Source organism: Squalius cephalus (genome assembly GCF_949319135.1).
Source record: "Squalius cephalus genome assembly, chromosome: 21".
Lineage (NCBI taxonomy): Eukaryota > Metazoa > Chordata > Actinopteri > Cypriniformes > Leuciscidae > Squalius > Squalius cephalus.
In genome coordinates this window covers 34,190,429-34,206,071 of record NC_137142.1, presented here as the reverse complement: position 1 = coordinate 34,206,071, position 15,643 = coordinate 34,190,429, and the positions used below count along the sequence as shown (strand labels likewise).

At 35.9% G+C, this 15,643-nt stretch overlaps 1 protein-coding gene across 1 annotated transcript in view; it reads right to left on the bottom strand.

Moving 5' to 3' along the window:
• dntt (deoxynucleotidyltransferase, terminal) overlaps positions 1-15,643 on the bottom strand; it is a 156,738-nt gene that overhangs the window by 132,301 nt on the left and 8,794 nt on the right. The window contains exons 2-4 of the mRNA XM_079855672.1: positions 15,056-15,249; positions 12,827-13,065; positions 5,919-6,093 (exon numbers count right to left, since the gene is read on the bottom strand). Coding sequence (XP_079711798.1) covers positions 5,919-6,093; positions 12,827-13,065; positions 15,056-15,073 — 432 coding nt within the window. The 5' untranslated portion in view covers positions 15,074-15,249. The remainder of the gene's footprint in view (positions 1-5,918; positions 6,094-12,826; positions 13,066-15,055; positions 15,250-15,643) is intronic.

Genomic DNA, 15,643 nt, shown 5'->3' with positions numbered 1-15,643 from the left:
AAAAACCTTAATTTCTTTTCGACTGAAGAAAGAAAGACATGGATATCTTGGACTAATCCTTTAATGTGCATGCAAGGAAAATTAGGTAACAAAAGTGCATAAAACTGTATAAGTGTAAAACACACATCAACAGCTACTACATGAACACAAAATAGCAAACTGCCATTCAGAAACAATCCACTTTCACTCACAACACATCTACATATTGTTCGTCAAAAACACCCGACAGTCAACTTGATCTGCGCTGAAGAAAACACACACTCATCTCTGATCGATGTGCAGGTTTGGCCAAGTATGTTGTTGCATGATTATTGCCTTCAGCTGCAATGTTAATGAATCAATCCGCGTTTTTGAACGAAACGGTCTATGAATGATTCAACGACTCAGTTAGTCACTCGTTAAGACAATGATCTGCCGCCTCCTGCTGGCAGTTTTAGGATAAGTCTACACAACAACGATATGCTTAAAACGGAGAAGTTTTTCCTTCGAGTTTTCCGCGTACAGACATTGTCAAAACGATCCCCGTTCACACAGATCCGCGACTGAAACGACTGAAAACGCTGTATTCTGCTGCCGGGCCAGTAGATGGCAATCAAACACTATAGACTGAACACGTAATACGCATGTGCATGACGTCATCATCCTCAGAGATTCGAGTTTTTGTTGTTTACACGGAGACCGCTTTCAAAAATGTGCATTTTGAAGCAGGTTTTCAAAAGTTTGTGTTTATAGGCACCCAAAATGCCATTGTCGTGTAAAAGAACAGCCAAAACGCAAGTTTAGTTACACTTTATTTTAAGTAATAGAGTAATATTAAGCATCCACATGTACTTGCTATAGGGTTAGGGTAGGATTAGGGTTTGGTTGAGGGTAAGTTGCATGTAATTGTGTATAATTTACTGTTATTACTACGGTAATTACATGTAACAATGACGCCGTAAAATAAAGTGTTACCAAAAGTTTTACGTGTTTAGTTAAAAAAACAGCCCCTTAGTATCATTTCATTTTAGCTTCGCGGCTGTTTTCGTTTATTGTAACAATAGTTCTGGTTAAAGAGGTAGAATATGTTTAGAAATAGACTATTAAAAGTTAAATATGATATAGCATTGTTAAATATAACGGAGATAATAAAGTAATGTATTTTTTCTTAATAGGGGGCCTCCGACTTTTTTTTTTTTTTTTCTTAAACCGTTTTTTTGTTTTGTTTTTGTCTGAGGATAGACTTTCCCTCAACATGGTGAAACAATGGATTGAAACGCGCGCAGGTGAGGGAAGCGTCTGCTGCGGGTTAATGACCAACACTTGAACAGGTGAGCTGTGTCCGCTCAGGTTAATGAGATCACAGCCTGAACACTGGCGGGTTCGGGTTCACATCCCTCCTGATTGGGCCTCGCCTTCTTCTCCAAGTGCATGACTGATAGCGAAACAGATGTCTCTGAGGACACACACACACACACATATTTCACTCTTCCATGATCATCCCATCCGTCTAGACGGCAGCAAGAGGCGTATTTATCTGAACTTCCTACAATCATTACAAGTCAGTGGGTGTAATAGCTGTAGGAGAGAAAGAGAACACACTGAAATAGGCAAATTCTTCTGAACTGGTGCATTTTAGCATTTCTGCACCTCAAACACACATCGTGGATCATTAAATGAATAGTTCGCAGTCGCAGTGTTGTTATTGTTAAAGTTCCCCTGTAGTCAATAATTGTATCCCTTAAAACTCATTTTTGATCACCAAAATTACATATTTAAATGTTTTTTCCTTGAAAAACAATTCTTCATGCCTTAAAATATCTTGAATGTAACTCGACACCCTTGCCTCATTTAGTATGCACGGTTCTATGAATATGCAAATGAGCCCCGCCTCCACTCACTCACTCAGCTCAGAGATCCACTGGTTGACGATCACACGTTGATCTGATTGGTTAATAGGTAGTTTGTGACGTCAGAAACACCAGCGATTTCAAAGCGTGTTTTTGAGACTGTCTTTGGTTCACTGCAGTTTTAAGGAGGAAATACTCAGCAATGGTGTCGACTTATGAATTTACACATGCTTTGTCTTAAAGCATATTAAAAACACCACATAGACACATAAACAACATTAAAAGCTGGATTTTCACCACAGGGCCTTTAACTAAAACTAAAATACTATCTGTAGTTCAAGGTCATGGGTTTGATTCCCAAGGAATGCATGAACTGACTAAATGTATAGCTTAAATGCAATGAAAGTTGCAAAGCATCTGTCAAATGCATAAATGTAAACAATAACAATAATAACACTGGTTCACACCAAACATCTGATCAAGTTTCAGTCTGTGCAAACCAGTTACTTTGCCAAAACAAGCAATTGCTTGTCGTGCTGAAGGAGGAACCCTAGCAACCACCCAGAACAACCTAGCAACTGCATAGCAACACCTTAGCAACACCCAGGGTTTTAAAAAAAAATGACATAGTAATCCACAAGCAACCACCCAATGTCACAAACTACCTTGTAACCAATCAGATCAATGTGTGATCATCAACGAGTGGATCTCTACGAGAAAACGTTTAAATATGTCATTTTGGTGATCAAAGATGAGTTTTAAGGGACAGAATGATTGATAGTTAAAGCATATGCCAAATGCATAAATGTAATTAGTAACACTAGTTCACACCAAAAATGAAAAATGTTCTCACCCTTGTCAAAGACTCGCTTGTTTTCCATCCAAAAGAAATGGATGGTGATTTATTCTGCCAAAGACTAAAAACTACCATAAAAGTGAACAATGTCACTATATACTCCAAATCTGATTGCTTGCATGAGAAAAAGCCCCAAGTTTAAGTCATTCACTGATAATCTCTTCTCAAATCTCACTTATAGTCGTGTTTTTTTCGTCTGGCACACAAGAATCAATGGTGTTCAGTGTCAAACCTTCAATGACATCAAGCCTGCTGTGATCCACCATTATTCTCCACACAAAGCACCACATCACACACGGAATATATACTTTCTTCACATTCATGGCCACAACGTGGAAAAGAGTTGCATGAAGATTTTGCATGCAAATTTCTTCACAGAAATACTAGTCTGGAATGGCATGACAGAAGTCTCACTATTCTTTTAATGTCGCGGATCAATTATTGTCTTCTGCATCATTACCCGACTCTTATATTCGTATCAATCAAAGCCGCTCGATGCTAAACGCCTCAATCAATGCCGGCTAAAAGCAAACAAGACATTTTCTGGTCTGCAGCACTAAACCGGCTATAAGAGACAAACTCAAGATCACAGTCATACGTCCTTTCGGGCACGGTTAGCGGCGACGCAAGATGGACAACTTCTGCTCGTCTGAGTCCCCACTGAGGAGGAGAGGGAAGATTAATGGAGTTTCTCCAACAGGCAGCATATTTCTTTATGTGGGACACATATGCTGTGGAAGCGCCCACGGCGTTGTCCAGGGGTGGAGAATCAGTCTTCAACGTCAGTTAGCGAAGCGCTACGAGGCCCGGCGTCGCTCTCATGCCTCTATTTGGCGCTGTATTAAACATCACTCTGAGGCTGTCGGATTCGGGCCCTTTGGTTTTATGAAATGTGCTTTTGCAACCAACACAACACGTGGAATGCAATGTCCTTTACTATTATTTCCCAAAGTGGCTGTGAAGTTGCTTTCTGTAGAAATGTAATTTAGGCGCATTCAAGCTCAGAGAACTGGTGAAAATGCTTTTTGGAGACAAAAGAACAATTTGAGGTCAATATTCTGCATGCATGAGCGTTTGCTGGATGTCCTGAAACGCTTTAGTACAAGAACCCGTTACACATTTTATTTGATCTATTTCCCTGCTCTTGAATTTTAACCTTAAGTTCTAATAAAGATATGCTTATATCTCTATTATTTTAGATGTACAGTGTCGCCTCATGTCAGAAATGCTTTTGGGCGCACAGCGCCACCCAGTGCTCGAGGACTGAATCAACCCCCAAAAAAACAGAATTTAAGATTCAAGATCTAAAGGACTTTTTTGCACATGAAACTGCTAAAAAAACAGAAAACTAGCAATGTTCTTTTGAAACTACAAGTTTAAAACATGTTGCATCCTAAACTGTAAAATGAAGATTTAAACAACTTTACAGTTCAAATAATTTGACAAAAATAAAGTTTCATAAAGTTACAGACCTCATATTTCATCTTAATAAATGATTAAAAAGGCGACAAGTTACACCAAATATGATACGAATTCTATGAAATTAGTATGAATATCACTTATCCAGTAAATATATCTTGTTTTAAAGACATTTAGATATTTCTACTGGACAAAAAAAAAAATTTTTTTTTTTAAAAAGTCAGTTGACATGAATTTGCTCATGGTTTGCCTTTATGCATATTAAAAACACCACATAGACATATAAACAACATTAAAAGCTTGATCTTCAGCACAGGGGGACTTTAAGGATATAGGGGGCGATTTTAGACACAGACCTTGTTTTGCCCTCCAGGTGGGCGTGTCTATAAGGGTGTGACATCATATGGAACCGCCCTTTTTTTTAGCCAATCAGAAAAGCTTTCGGCATGTGACTCATGTTGCCAGGGAAGAAAATTGAAGGAAAGCTTATTTGTATATTGGAATATTCTTGAACGTCACTTCACTGTGCTCAAAGAATCTGCCCTTATGTTGTTAAAGTTTGGTTATTTAAGAAATTAATAAATAATAAAGTTAAAGCAAGATGCCCTGTTGATATATATGTGTGATATATGATTTATTTAAACTGCAAAGGTAAAGCATAAATTAAAATGATTGTGACGTGAAGCGGGAGGAGAATGTATACATGCATCAAGAAAGATTTCAGCGTAGGAAACATCTGTGTGTCCTCGCTCATAACTCCTCGTTCCTCGTCGTGCAATTAGAGAACTGAGATGTCTGTGCTCACTGCAAAAATGCTTTTCTTACTTAGTATTTTTGTCTTGTTTCCAGTCCAAATATCAAAAAACTCGTAAATCAAGATGCATTTACTAGATGAGTGAAATGCCATAAGATATTATGTCTTGTTTTCCGGGGGAATTAATCAAAATTAAGTGAGTTTTTGCTCACTTAACAAGCAAAATTATCTTCCAATGGGGTAAGAAAAATAATCTTAATTCAAACAGAAACCAGAGTATTTTTCTCAACCCATTGGCAGATCATTTAGCTTGTTTTAAGCAAAAACTCACTTAATTTGTATTTATTTCCCCAGAAAACAAGACATAATATCTTATGGCATTTTACTACTTAAAGGTGCACTGTGTAATATTTAGGAGGATCTGGTGACAGAAATGCAATAACTATGTTTTCAGTGTTGTATAAAGACCTTACTTAATGAACCGTTATGTTTTTATTATCTTAGAATGAGACATTTCTCTCTACACACACCGCGGGTCCGCTTACATCGACATGTTTCTACGGTGGCCCTAAATGGACAAACGCGTTTCCTCACTATGTTGTTCTTTGTGTAAAGAAGCTTTAGCTAAAGTCAGCGAATAAAACACTGACACAATGATAAACAAATAACAATAATATTCGCAATAACATATCGTTTTACTGAATAATTAAGTAAACCTAATTTCTTAATTTATCTTTGTAAAGAAACCTCATTGCTGAACTGGCTACTCTCAGACGACGACATCACTTCCTGTCGGCCACCGTAACTTCTGTTGGGTGCAATTTGCAACCTCACCACTAGATGCCGCTAATAATTACACACCTTTAAGTAAATGCATCTTGATTTAAGAGTTTTTTGACATTTGGACTGGAAACAAGACAAAAATACTAAGTAAGAAAAGCATTTTTTGCTGTGTAGCTTGATCGGTTTCCGGGTCGTAGGACAGAGGATGGATGAGCGAGGAAACGTGAGGGATACTGAGATTAAGAAGCACCACATGTGGTCTCTGAAGTGCACTTACTTGTATGTAATGTCTCAGTTCCACAGGCACAGGCCGTCCAGCGCTCATGCTCTCAGTAAACCAGCTGATGTTCAGCACGTGTGTGTCTCGAGTCTCTCCGAATCCCTGCTCCTCCAGCCAGTTCCAGAGATCCTGCGCCGTGTTTCCCTCAGACACGACGTGAGTCACGTTCCCACTGAAAACACAAGACACACACCATTAGACACACATAATGAGTTCAAGAAGAAACCTCAGATTGTGTGGCTGTTTGCAAAGCACCTTAATCCACTTTCACATCTACTCTGCGATTGATTGATTCTCTCACACACACACCCACATGCTTTTTTCATTTCTCTAGTGGTTGTCTGAGATCAGATTATAGTGTGTGAAATCAAATCAGGTGGACTTTCACACTGGGATCTGCATTAGGATGTGTGTATGTGACGTGTCTGATCAGAAGCACAGGTATAATAACACACACACACTGCTCAGTCAGTCCGAGCTTTCAGCACTTTGGTAAATTACTGTGTCTATCAAAGCAGTCGCTAAACGAAATTACCCACATCGGGCATCGCTTGCAATCAGCAACACACGGGGACAAAGAATAGCAGAACACACACATATAACACACACATAGAACACACACACTGTCACCGCGGCGGATGCTTGAAATTAGCCAGAGACAAGAGAGAATTTGAGGGTAAATCGACCCGTGACGTGACCTGGGAAAATAATGTCCTGTTCTTCATCAGCCGGGAAATATATGGCTTGTTTGATGCACACTAAAAAAATGCAATCTTTTATTGTTTGACGATTGTTGTGTATTATTTATACACTGTAAAAATGATATGATCAATGAGTTATGACAACACATGTTTTTACATAGCTTTAACTCATTCAGATAAGTCAAGTGATATTCAACTTTTTTATGTTATACAAGATTCAACTCATTTTTTTCAACTCAAAGTCAGTTTAATGTAATTTAAGTTGGAATTACTTAAACATCCAAGTTGATTGTATTTAAAAATTTAAGGCAGCAACTTTTTTTTACAGATAGTAATATTTTTGAATACGATTATTTATATTTTGAGCTTTCATTATAATTTTATTAAAAGTTTTAGTATTTTTTATATTTCTACTTTTGCTTAAATTCATTTTCATTTCAGTTTTAGTCATTTTAATACTTCAACTCAAACTTTTTCATTTCATTTAATGTCCCCAAGACAAAAAAAATGCTATCTTTTATTGTTTGACTATTGTTGTGTATTATGTATACACTGTAAAAATTATGTTTTTACATAGCTTTAACTCGTTAAAATAAGTCAAGTGATATTCAACTTTTTAATAATTATACAAGATTCAACTCATTTTTTAAAGTCAGTTTAATGTAATTTAAGTTGAAATGACTTAAACATTCAAGTTGATTGTACTTAAAAATTTAAGGCAGCAACTTCGACTATTTATATTTTGAGTTTCATGATAATTTTAGTAAAAGTTTTAGTATTTTTTTATATTTCTACTTTTGCTTTAATACATTTTCATTTCAGTTTTAGTCATTTTAGTACTTCAACTCAAACTTGTGCATTTCAATTAGTTTCCCCAAGACAACATTTCTAATTTTCATCCAAGTTTAAGTTTTTCACTTGATTTCAGTAATTCAGTTAATTTTTTAGTAGTTTTAGCTTTAACTATTAGCTTTCATTTTAACAATAACAACACTGGTTTGACTAGAAAGCAGAGAAACGATATATTAGCAGAGTCACAAAAACAAATGAGTCCAACATATTTAATGATTTTTACAGTTTTCAAGTAAAATAATGGTGGTGTTTGTCTGCGCAAAACTCACTGGCAAAACGATGAGGTGGTTGCCAGGGCGTTGCTATGGCCAAAGTCAAATGAGCCCAAGTTTCGATGATAACCTGGTCTGTACTTTTACAAAACCCCTGTGATGATATCTGATGCTAATGCGATGGAAATCTGAAATTCATGCATGACATTCATGGTTTTTAAATGATATATGTAAATTTGTCAGATATGATCTCGAAGCAAACCGCCTCAAAACCGGCTATCTGCATTAATTTATAATCTATATAATATCTATGATACATATTTCTAAGTGTGGAGTATAAAGATTATAAGATGCAATGTGGTTCTATATAGAACTCTAGGGTTCATGATTTAATTTTAAAGAACACTATGCAAAAAAAGGTTCAATATAAGATTATAAATTATTGTATACTTTCATAAGTTATTTAATTAAAAAAAAAATATTTAAAATTTAAAATGACAACTAAATCCATAAAATGATCCTATGATTGTAACCTCTGAAAAGTTCCATATAGAACCTTTTCTTCTAAGAATGGGCTCATTTTCAGTGTTGGGAAAAGTTACTTTTAAACTCCCTAAAAAAAAAAAAAGTCACTAATTATGTTAGTTACTTTTTACATCAAATATTGCATTACATTACATTTGCATTCCATTTTTAAAAAAATAATAATAATAATAAAAACGAAACAAAAAAAAATCTTCCACTTTTTTTCATTCCTTCGAAAGAAATTTTATGGGAATCTCCTAGTGCAACTTCTGAGCAAGAACATTTTCCTCTTACATCAAACTCCACTGGAATCAAATCACGGCTTGATTTATTAAACAGCTTCAGTGATATCAATATAAAATAAGACGTGCATTATAAATGTTTCAACAGTTAATCTCCAGTCTTTCTTGTGCGCCTGTGTGCCGTCTCCCTCACGGCATGCTCTGCGTTCTGTGTAATACCCAGGGAATCTTTATAGGGCATTGTATTATGAGACTCTTACTGATATCAAACCCTCACTGGCTTATAAAATGTCAGTTTTCAGCTCATCACGATGCGTTTCCTGTGGTTGGTTGCAGACGCTCGAGCTCAAGCTGTGTTTCTGGGAATGGTGCCATCGCTCAGCTGGGAACGGCACGATACGCCACGGCAAACTGCTGGTGCTGTTATGCCCATCTACCCCAACAACTCCCACTGGTGCTCCTCCACCTGCACAAACTGGCACAAACTGGCACCAACAGCCCTAGATCATCCAGAGAAGAATAACTCACCACACTTCACGACTCAGGGTTATTATATTACACGCTTTGATGTTGCACGAGTCATTTACTCCTTTCAGTTCAGAATAGCACTGGTCAAAAGTTTGGAATAATTCAGATTTTTAGAAAGAAGTCTCTTCTGCTCACCAGGGCTGCATTTATTTGATCAAAAATACAGTAAAATTGTGAAATATTATTATAATTTAAAATTGCAGTTTTCTCTAGTAAAGTGTAATTTATTCCTGTGATCAAAGCTGAATTTCCAGCATCATTACTCCAGTCTTCAGTGTCACATGATCCTTCAGAAATCACTCTAATATGAGGATTTGATGCTCAAGAAACATTTATGATTATTATCAATGATGAAAACGGTTTATATTTTTGTGGAAACTGTGATACATTTTATTTTTCAGGATTCTTTGATGAATAGAAAGCTCAAAAGAACAGCATTTATTTGAAATGGAATATTTTGTAACATTATAAATGTCTTTACTGTCACTTTTGATCAATTTAATGCGTCTTTGCTGAATAAAAGTATTAATTTCTATTTGTATCACAGTTTCCCAAAAAATATGAAGCCGCACAAAAAGTGTGAAGTGAAACTAAAGACATTTATAATGTTGCAAAATATTACATTTCTAATAAATTCTGTTCTTTTTCAACTTTCTATATTCATCAAAGAATCCTGAAAAATAAAATGCATCACAGTTTCCACAAAAAATATGAAACTGTTTTCAACACTGATAATAATCATAAATGTTTCTTGAGCATCAAATCCTCATATTAGAGTGATTTCTGAAGGATCATGTGACACTGAAGACTGGAGTAATGATGCTGAACATTCAGCTTTGATCACAGGAATAAATTACATTTTAACATATATTCACAGAGAAAACACTTATTTTAATTATTACCTTTTTCAGCAAATGAATGCAGCCTTGATGAGTCATTTCTTTCAAAAACATAAAAAAATCTTAAATATTCCAAACTTTTGCCTGATAGTGTAAGTCAGTCTATTCTTGTAATTTCTGTTTTTTACTCGGAGTGACTGATTAATTATGTTAAATCAACAGTTACTGAGCTGCACAATGAGGTTTTAATAGATGGTTTCTGTGCTATTATTACAACATCATTTTCCACAGAACCTTCTGTCCTGAAACTCACGGAGACACCAGCTGCACTACTCATTATCCCTGTGATTTGCATAAAATTTTATGCAAATTAAAATATTACACAGTGAAAAATTGAACTTTTAACTATTTGCCAGAGAGATGTACGTCACTCACTGTCCTTAAATAGGGAAATATCTCTACTGGGATAAACTGGGATCTGAGTGTTCACACTTGGTTCATTGACTTTACTTGCACAATCACGGTACGTTCGTTTCGTCATGGTAAGACGCATTTAATGCATTTGTCACTTTTGAATTTGCACCAACACAGAACGACACTAACATGTGTCTGGAATTAATGCATTGCATGAGATACTTTGCAAAAAAAAACTTTGATTTTGCATTGCAAAGAATACTAGTTGAAATGACATTAGCGTCATCAATGCTATTAACGTCCGCAAGACTGGATTCACACTTTTCCAAGCACATTTGGATGGGCTTTCTTTACACAACAGCTTTTACAGCATCCAAACAAACAAAACTCTTGGGTTCGCATCAAAAACTCTAGCGTGACAGAATTCTGATTTATTTATAAACTGAACGGCGAGTTTAATCGTCACAATCCCAAGTTCTGTATATGTGAAAAATGAACTGTTGGTTTAAGGCTTCACTGAGCTATAATGCTCGACTCTGATGTATGAAGAAGGTCACAGTCGCTGCGTCCCAATTCGCCAACTTACACTCTGCCCTTAAAGTACACACTGTTTTTGTGAAGAACTAGTACATACTTTTGAGTGTGTATCAGACTTTGGACAAACTACTTTGTCATAATTGCATTTAAACGGCCCTGTCAATCATCTTGTCACAGTTAAATTCCTCCACATTTAATTTAAGAGAGAAATGCAGCAGCGCGTTAATCTGACAGTCGCCGGTCTTTCATGCCGAGACGCTCCTCGTGTGTTTGCATAATGATGCATTTAAAAGTTAATGATCAAATGTGTCTTTCTAAAGTTCAAAATGCTGTTGCAGATGAAAAAATAATACATGAAAAAATAATAAATAGAAAATTCATGATGGTTTTGATGACAATGATTGCCCTATTTAGGAAAAAAAAGTTTAAAAAAATAGTAATACAGTCAATGGTTTTGATTAATATGACAATATAGTGTTTAGACAGTAGAAAAGCAGTCAGTAGTTTCCTGATTTTAACACATTTTTATTACTGATTTTTATAAAAGTAAATGTAAATTTAAGAATAACTTTTTATTGTTAAATCATCATTGGATTGCATTGCATTATATGTTTTAAAACTACGAAGCTTTGATCATAAAACTAAGCATTTAAATATCATCATACGGAGACATATTATTGGCAGATATTGATATTTATATGCATTTTATGTCCGTATCTGCTATACTGTTATACAGATCTCATTGATTTACATTACAAGCATCAGAATTAAATTTTTCTTTTTGTCCACCATGTTTGTAGTTCTGTACTTTTTATTCGTGTTTGTAGTTCTAATCGAATCCTCGTCCAACGTGCAACATTAGCCGTTACGGATCCGCAATTCCGGATTCCGAAAAGTAAACCATCCGGATATATTTGGATAAAAGATCCTTGTCACTCATTTCAACACACTACGATTTGGGACACTCCAAGGGGTCGTTTACACGACCCCGTTTTCAACTAAAAACGTAAAACTTTTTATGCGTTTTGGCCGTTCATTTACACGACAACGGCGTTTTGGGTTCCTGAAAACGCTAACGTTTGAAAACCGGTTTCCAAGTGTACGTTTTTGAAAGAGGTCTCCGTGTAAACAACTAAAACGTGAATCTCTGAACACGACGACGTCATGCACGTGTATCACGTATTCAGTCTATAGTGTTTGATCGCCATCTACTGGCCTGGCAGCAGAAAACAGCGTTTTCAGTCGTTTTCGCGTATCCGTGTGAACGGGGATCGTTTTGACAATGATGTTGCCTGTATGCGGAAAACTCAAAGGAAAAACGTGTCTGTTTTAAGTAGGGATGTGCACGAATATTCGAATTTTCGAATATTCGATGTGTAATTATTATTCGAAAAATAAAATACTATTCGAATTTTACTACGTTTCTTTGCTGGCCGTTAATGCAGTGAATGATAAATCCCAATCACTAACTCGCAGTTATAATTAAATGCACTGGGTGGCGCTGTGAAGCGTGTTTAACAAGTGGATGGTATTTGATCACATAATGTCGTCGTCTGCCTCGCGAAGTTTGGAATTACTTAGATGAAAATTATTTTACAAAATGGAAGTACTTTTAATCAAATTAATTAATGAAACTGAGTTCTCATAATATCACCACCACAATGAGAAATCATATGAAATCCAAACAGCAGTCGACTGAGGAAAGACAGCTGTCCATCACTGCATTAACGACTGCAGGTAAACTCAGCTGTAGCGCGAGTGATAAATAGTAAGATATATAGTAAGCTTGATGTGTATATTGCCTAATTGTAAGCTTGTTCAGAAATGGTGACAAAAAATAAAAAATAAAAACTTAACTTAAAAAATAACGGCTTTCTCGTTAAATGTAATTTAAATAAACGAATATTCGATTTTTTTGAGCCCAAATATTCGAATACAATATTTTTGAAAAATGCCCATCCCTAGTTTTAAGCATATCATTGTCATGTAAACGTACCCTAATTCTAATATCGAATACTATTTAGTACAGATTGCGGTGTTTTCTGTGTGACGTACCTGAGAGCGTCGTCCACGCAGAACCCCTTCGATCTGGCCAGATTCGAGAGAAAGTTCCTCCTGCTTTTTCCCATCCTCTTCTCCACCAGGTACAGGGTCAGATCCCCGAACTTGACCTCCTCGTGACCCCGAGGGAAGGCCACTTCAGGCCGGCGCTTTCGAGTGGGAAGCATCTCTGCATCAGGGCCTGGCACTTCTGTATCAGTGGCATTGGCTGACGCCGTCGATGCCTTATTTTTCTTTGAAAGACAAAACTGGCAGTTAGTGTGGCGTGTTTGTTTATGGTTTGGCAAAGAGTCTTACAGGTGCTTTAGATTTGGCACTCGTGCTGATAGGGCATGCCAAAACTACCACTAACAGATGGATGGAGAACACTGGGGTCACGGCGAAGAAAAGAGGAGAAAAAATAACAGCAGCACTGAGGGAAGACTTGAATGAACACCACTGAGGACATTTTCACAAACTCACTGGTATTGCAATGACACCACAGGCCTGTTTACCACATAATCGCACACATTAATGGCTGATTCTTTAATTAGGGCCTATAAAATTAAAAAGAAATGAATAGTTTCTGAATTAATCTATCAAAATAACACCTATAAAAGCTACTCTCATCTTGGATAACGGTTAAAAATGTTAATTTTATCGCCCTCATGTTGTTCCAAACCTGCATGTGTTTCTTATATCTTGAAGAGTGGTGATGATAACCAAACAACATTAGAACGCATTTACTTCCATTAAAGTCTATATGGAGGAAAACACTGAGAAAATATGCTCTTTTGGGTTTGGAACGAGATTTTCTCATTTCCATTGTAAATAAATAGAAAATTCATGATGGTCATGATGACAATGACTGCACTACTTAGAGCAATTCTACATTATGAAAAAAAATGTAAAATTAGTAATACTGTAAATGGTTTTGATATATAAGACAATAGTGTTTAGTCAGATATAGGGAAAAGGAAATTAGTAGTTTTCTGATTTTAACACGCTCTTATTACTGTGAAATGTAAGAATAACTTTGATATTGTTAGTAATATTTCAAGATGAACAAGACTGAAGGAACTCAGCTTTACTTAATTATCCATACATTTTTTATTAATAGTAATTAATCGCATCCCAAATAAAAGTTTGTGTTTACATAATAAATTATATGTATATGTATATATGTATGTATGTATGTATGTATGTGTATATATATATATATATATATATAAATATATATTTTAGGGCTGTCAAACGATTAATCGCGATTAATCGCATCCAAAATAAAAGTTTGTTTTTACATAATATATGTGTGTGTACGGTGTATAATTATTTTCTATATATAAATACACACACATGCATGTATATATTTAAGAAATATTTGCATGTATATACTGTGTATATATATTTATATTATATATAATTTATATTATATATAAATATTTTATATATAAATAACACATTTTTTTAAAAATATATATGCATGTGTGTGTATTTATATATAGAAAATAATTATACTCCTTACACACACATATATTATGTAAAAACAAACTTTTATTTTGGATGCGATTAATTGCGATTAATCGTTTGACAGCCCTAATATATATGTATATTCATATGTCAGGCTTTACAGAGTTAAATCACGAGGATACGGAGAAGTATCACCATTATTGCAAACTCGTCCTCTTCTAAACACAACGAGATGTGAGCAATATCAGCCTAAATTAAAAGAAGACTGCATGGATGCAAACATTACATTACAAGTCCACTAGAAATAGTTGAACAAAACAAGCACTTTTGGCATCCTACACTTTATGGCCAATAGTATGTGGAAACCTCTTTCTAATAAATGGCTTTGGCGATTGCAATAATTCCGGATTATCGTTTAGAAAATAATGTCTGTATGGATGCTGTGCACAGGCATATCATAATAGAGAAACACCCTCCATGTTGCAACAAAGTTGAAAGCACCAGAACATCATTACATGCATAATGCATTACAGTTCGTCTTCACAGAAATCTCAGGAACCTGTTCATTAGAAGCTGTGCTTTTGGCCATTTAATGCATTTTCGACATCATTTGGGATGCATCTGTCCTACTTTGGCACATTAAACAAGTACATAGTGTGCAAATTAGGATTCATTCCTTGTTTGCAGCCACATCATCTTTAAAAAGCAAGTTCAAATACATAAAAGTGCAGTCAAAAGTGTGTTTCAGTGCATGTGCATCATAGTGAACTTTACCTTGTTTTCTGTTAGCATCTCAGAAGCGCCAGACCGAACTTCTCAGGAGTTGTCGTGGGATTTGGTCGGACTGGTCGCAGTGATCGACCTCCACAGATGTCCAGTAACGTCCAGCAGTTTCTCACAGATGTAGAACAGAGCACCAGCCTGTTCCTCGCGCTCCACCATCTGCCCGAGCGAGTTAATGAGTCTACCTGTGAAGAGGAAGCCCTTCATTAGCTGATGAGCGGATGCACAGCACCATATGTGGAGATGAACTGGTCATTTCAGATCTTTAATATGCCTCTTCTGTACAGAAGATCTCACACTGTTTCCCTCAGCGCATCATTCACTTTTTTCCCCCAGTTTATTTTTATTTTGCTCTTTATCGGTGTTATTCTGGTGCTTTCTAATGCCAGCTTTGCTAAAGCAGGTGCACAGCTCTGGTTTGGGTCTCATAGTCAATTCAAATCAATTTAAATCACATTTATTTGTATAGCGCTTTTCACAATACACATCGTTTCAGAGCAGCTTTACAGAAATTGCATGAGTCCACATTACAATAGAGTGATCTGTTATCAGAGGAAACTGTCTAAGTTATGCATTTCA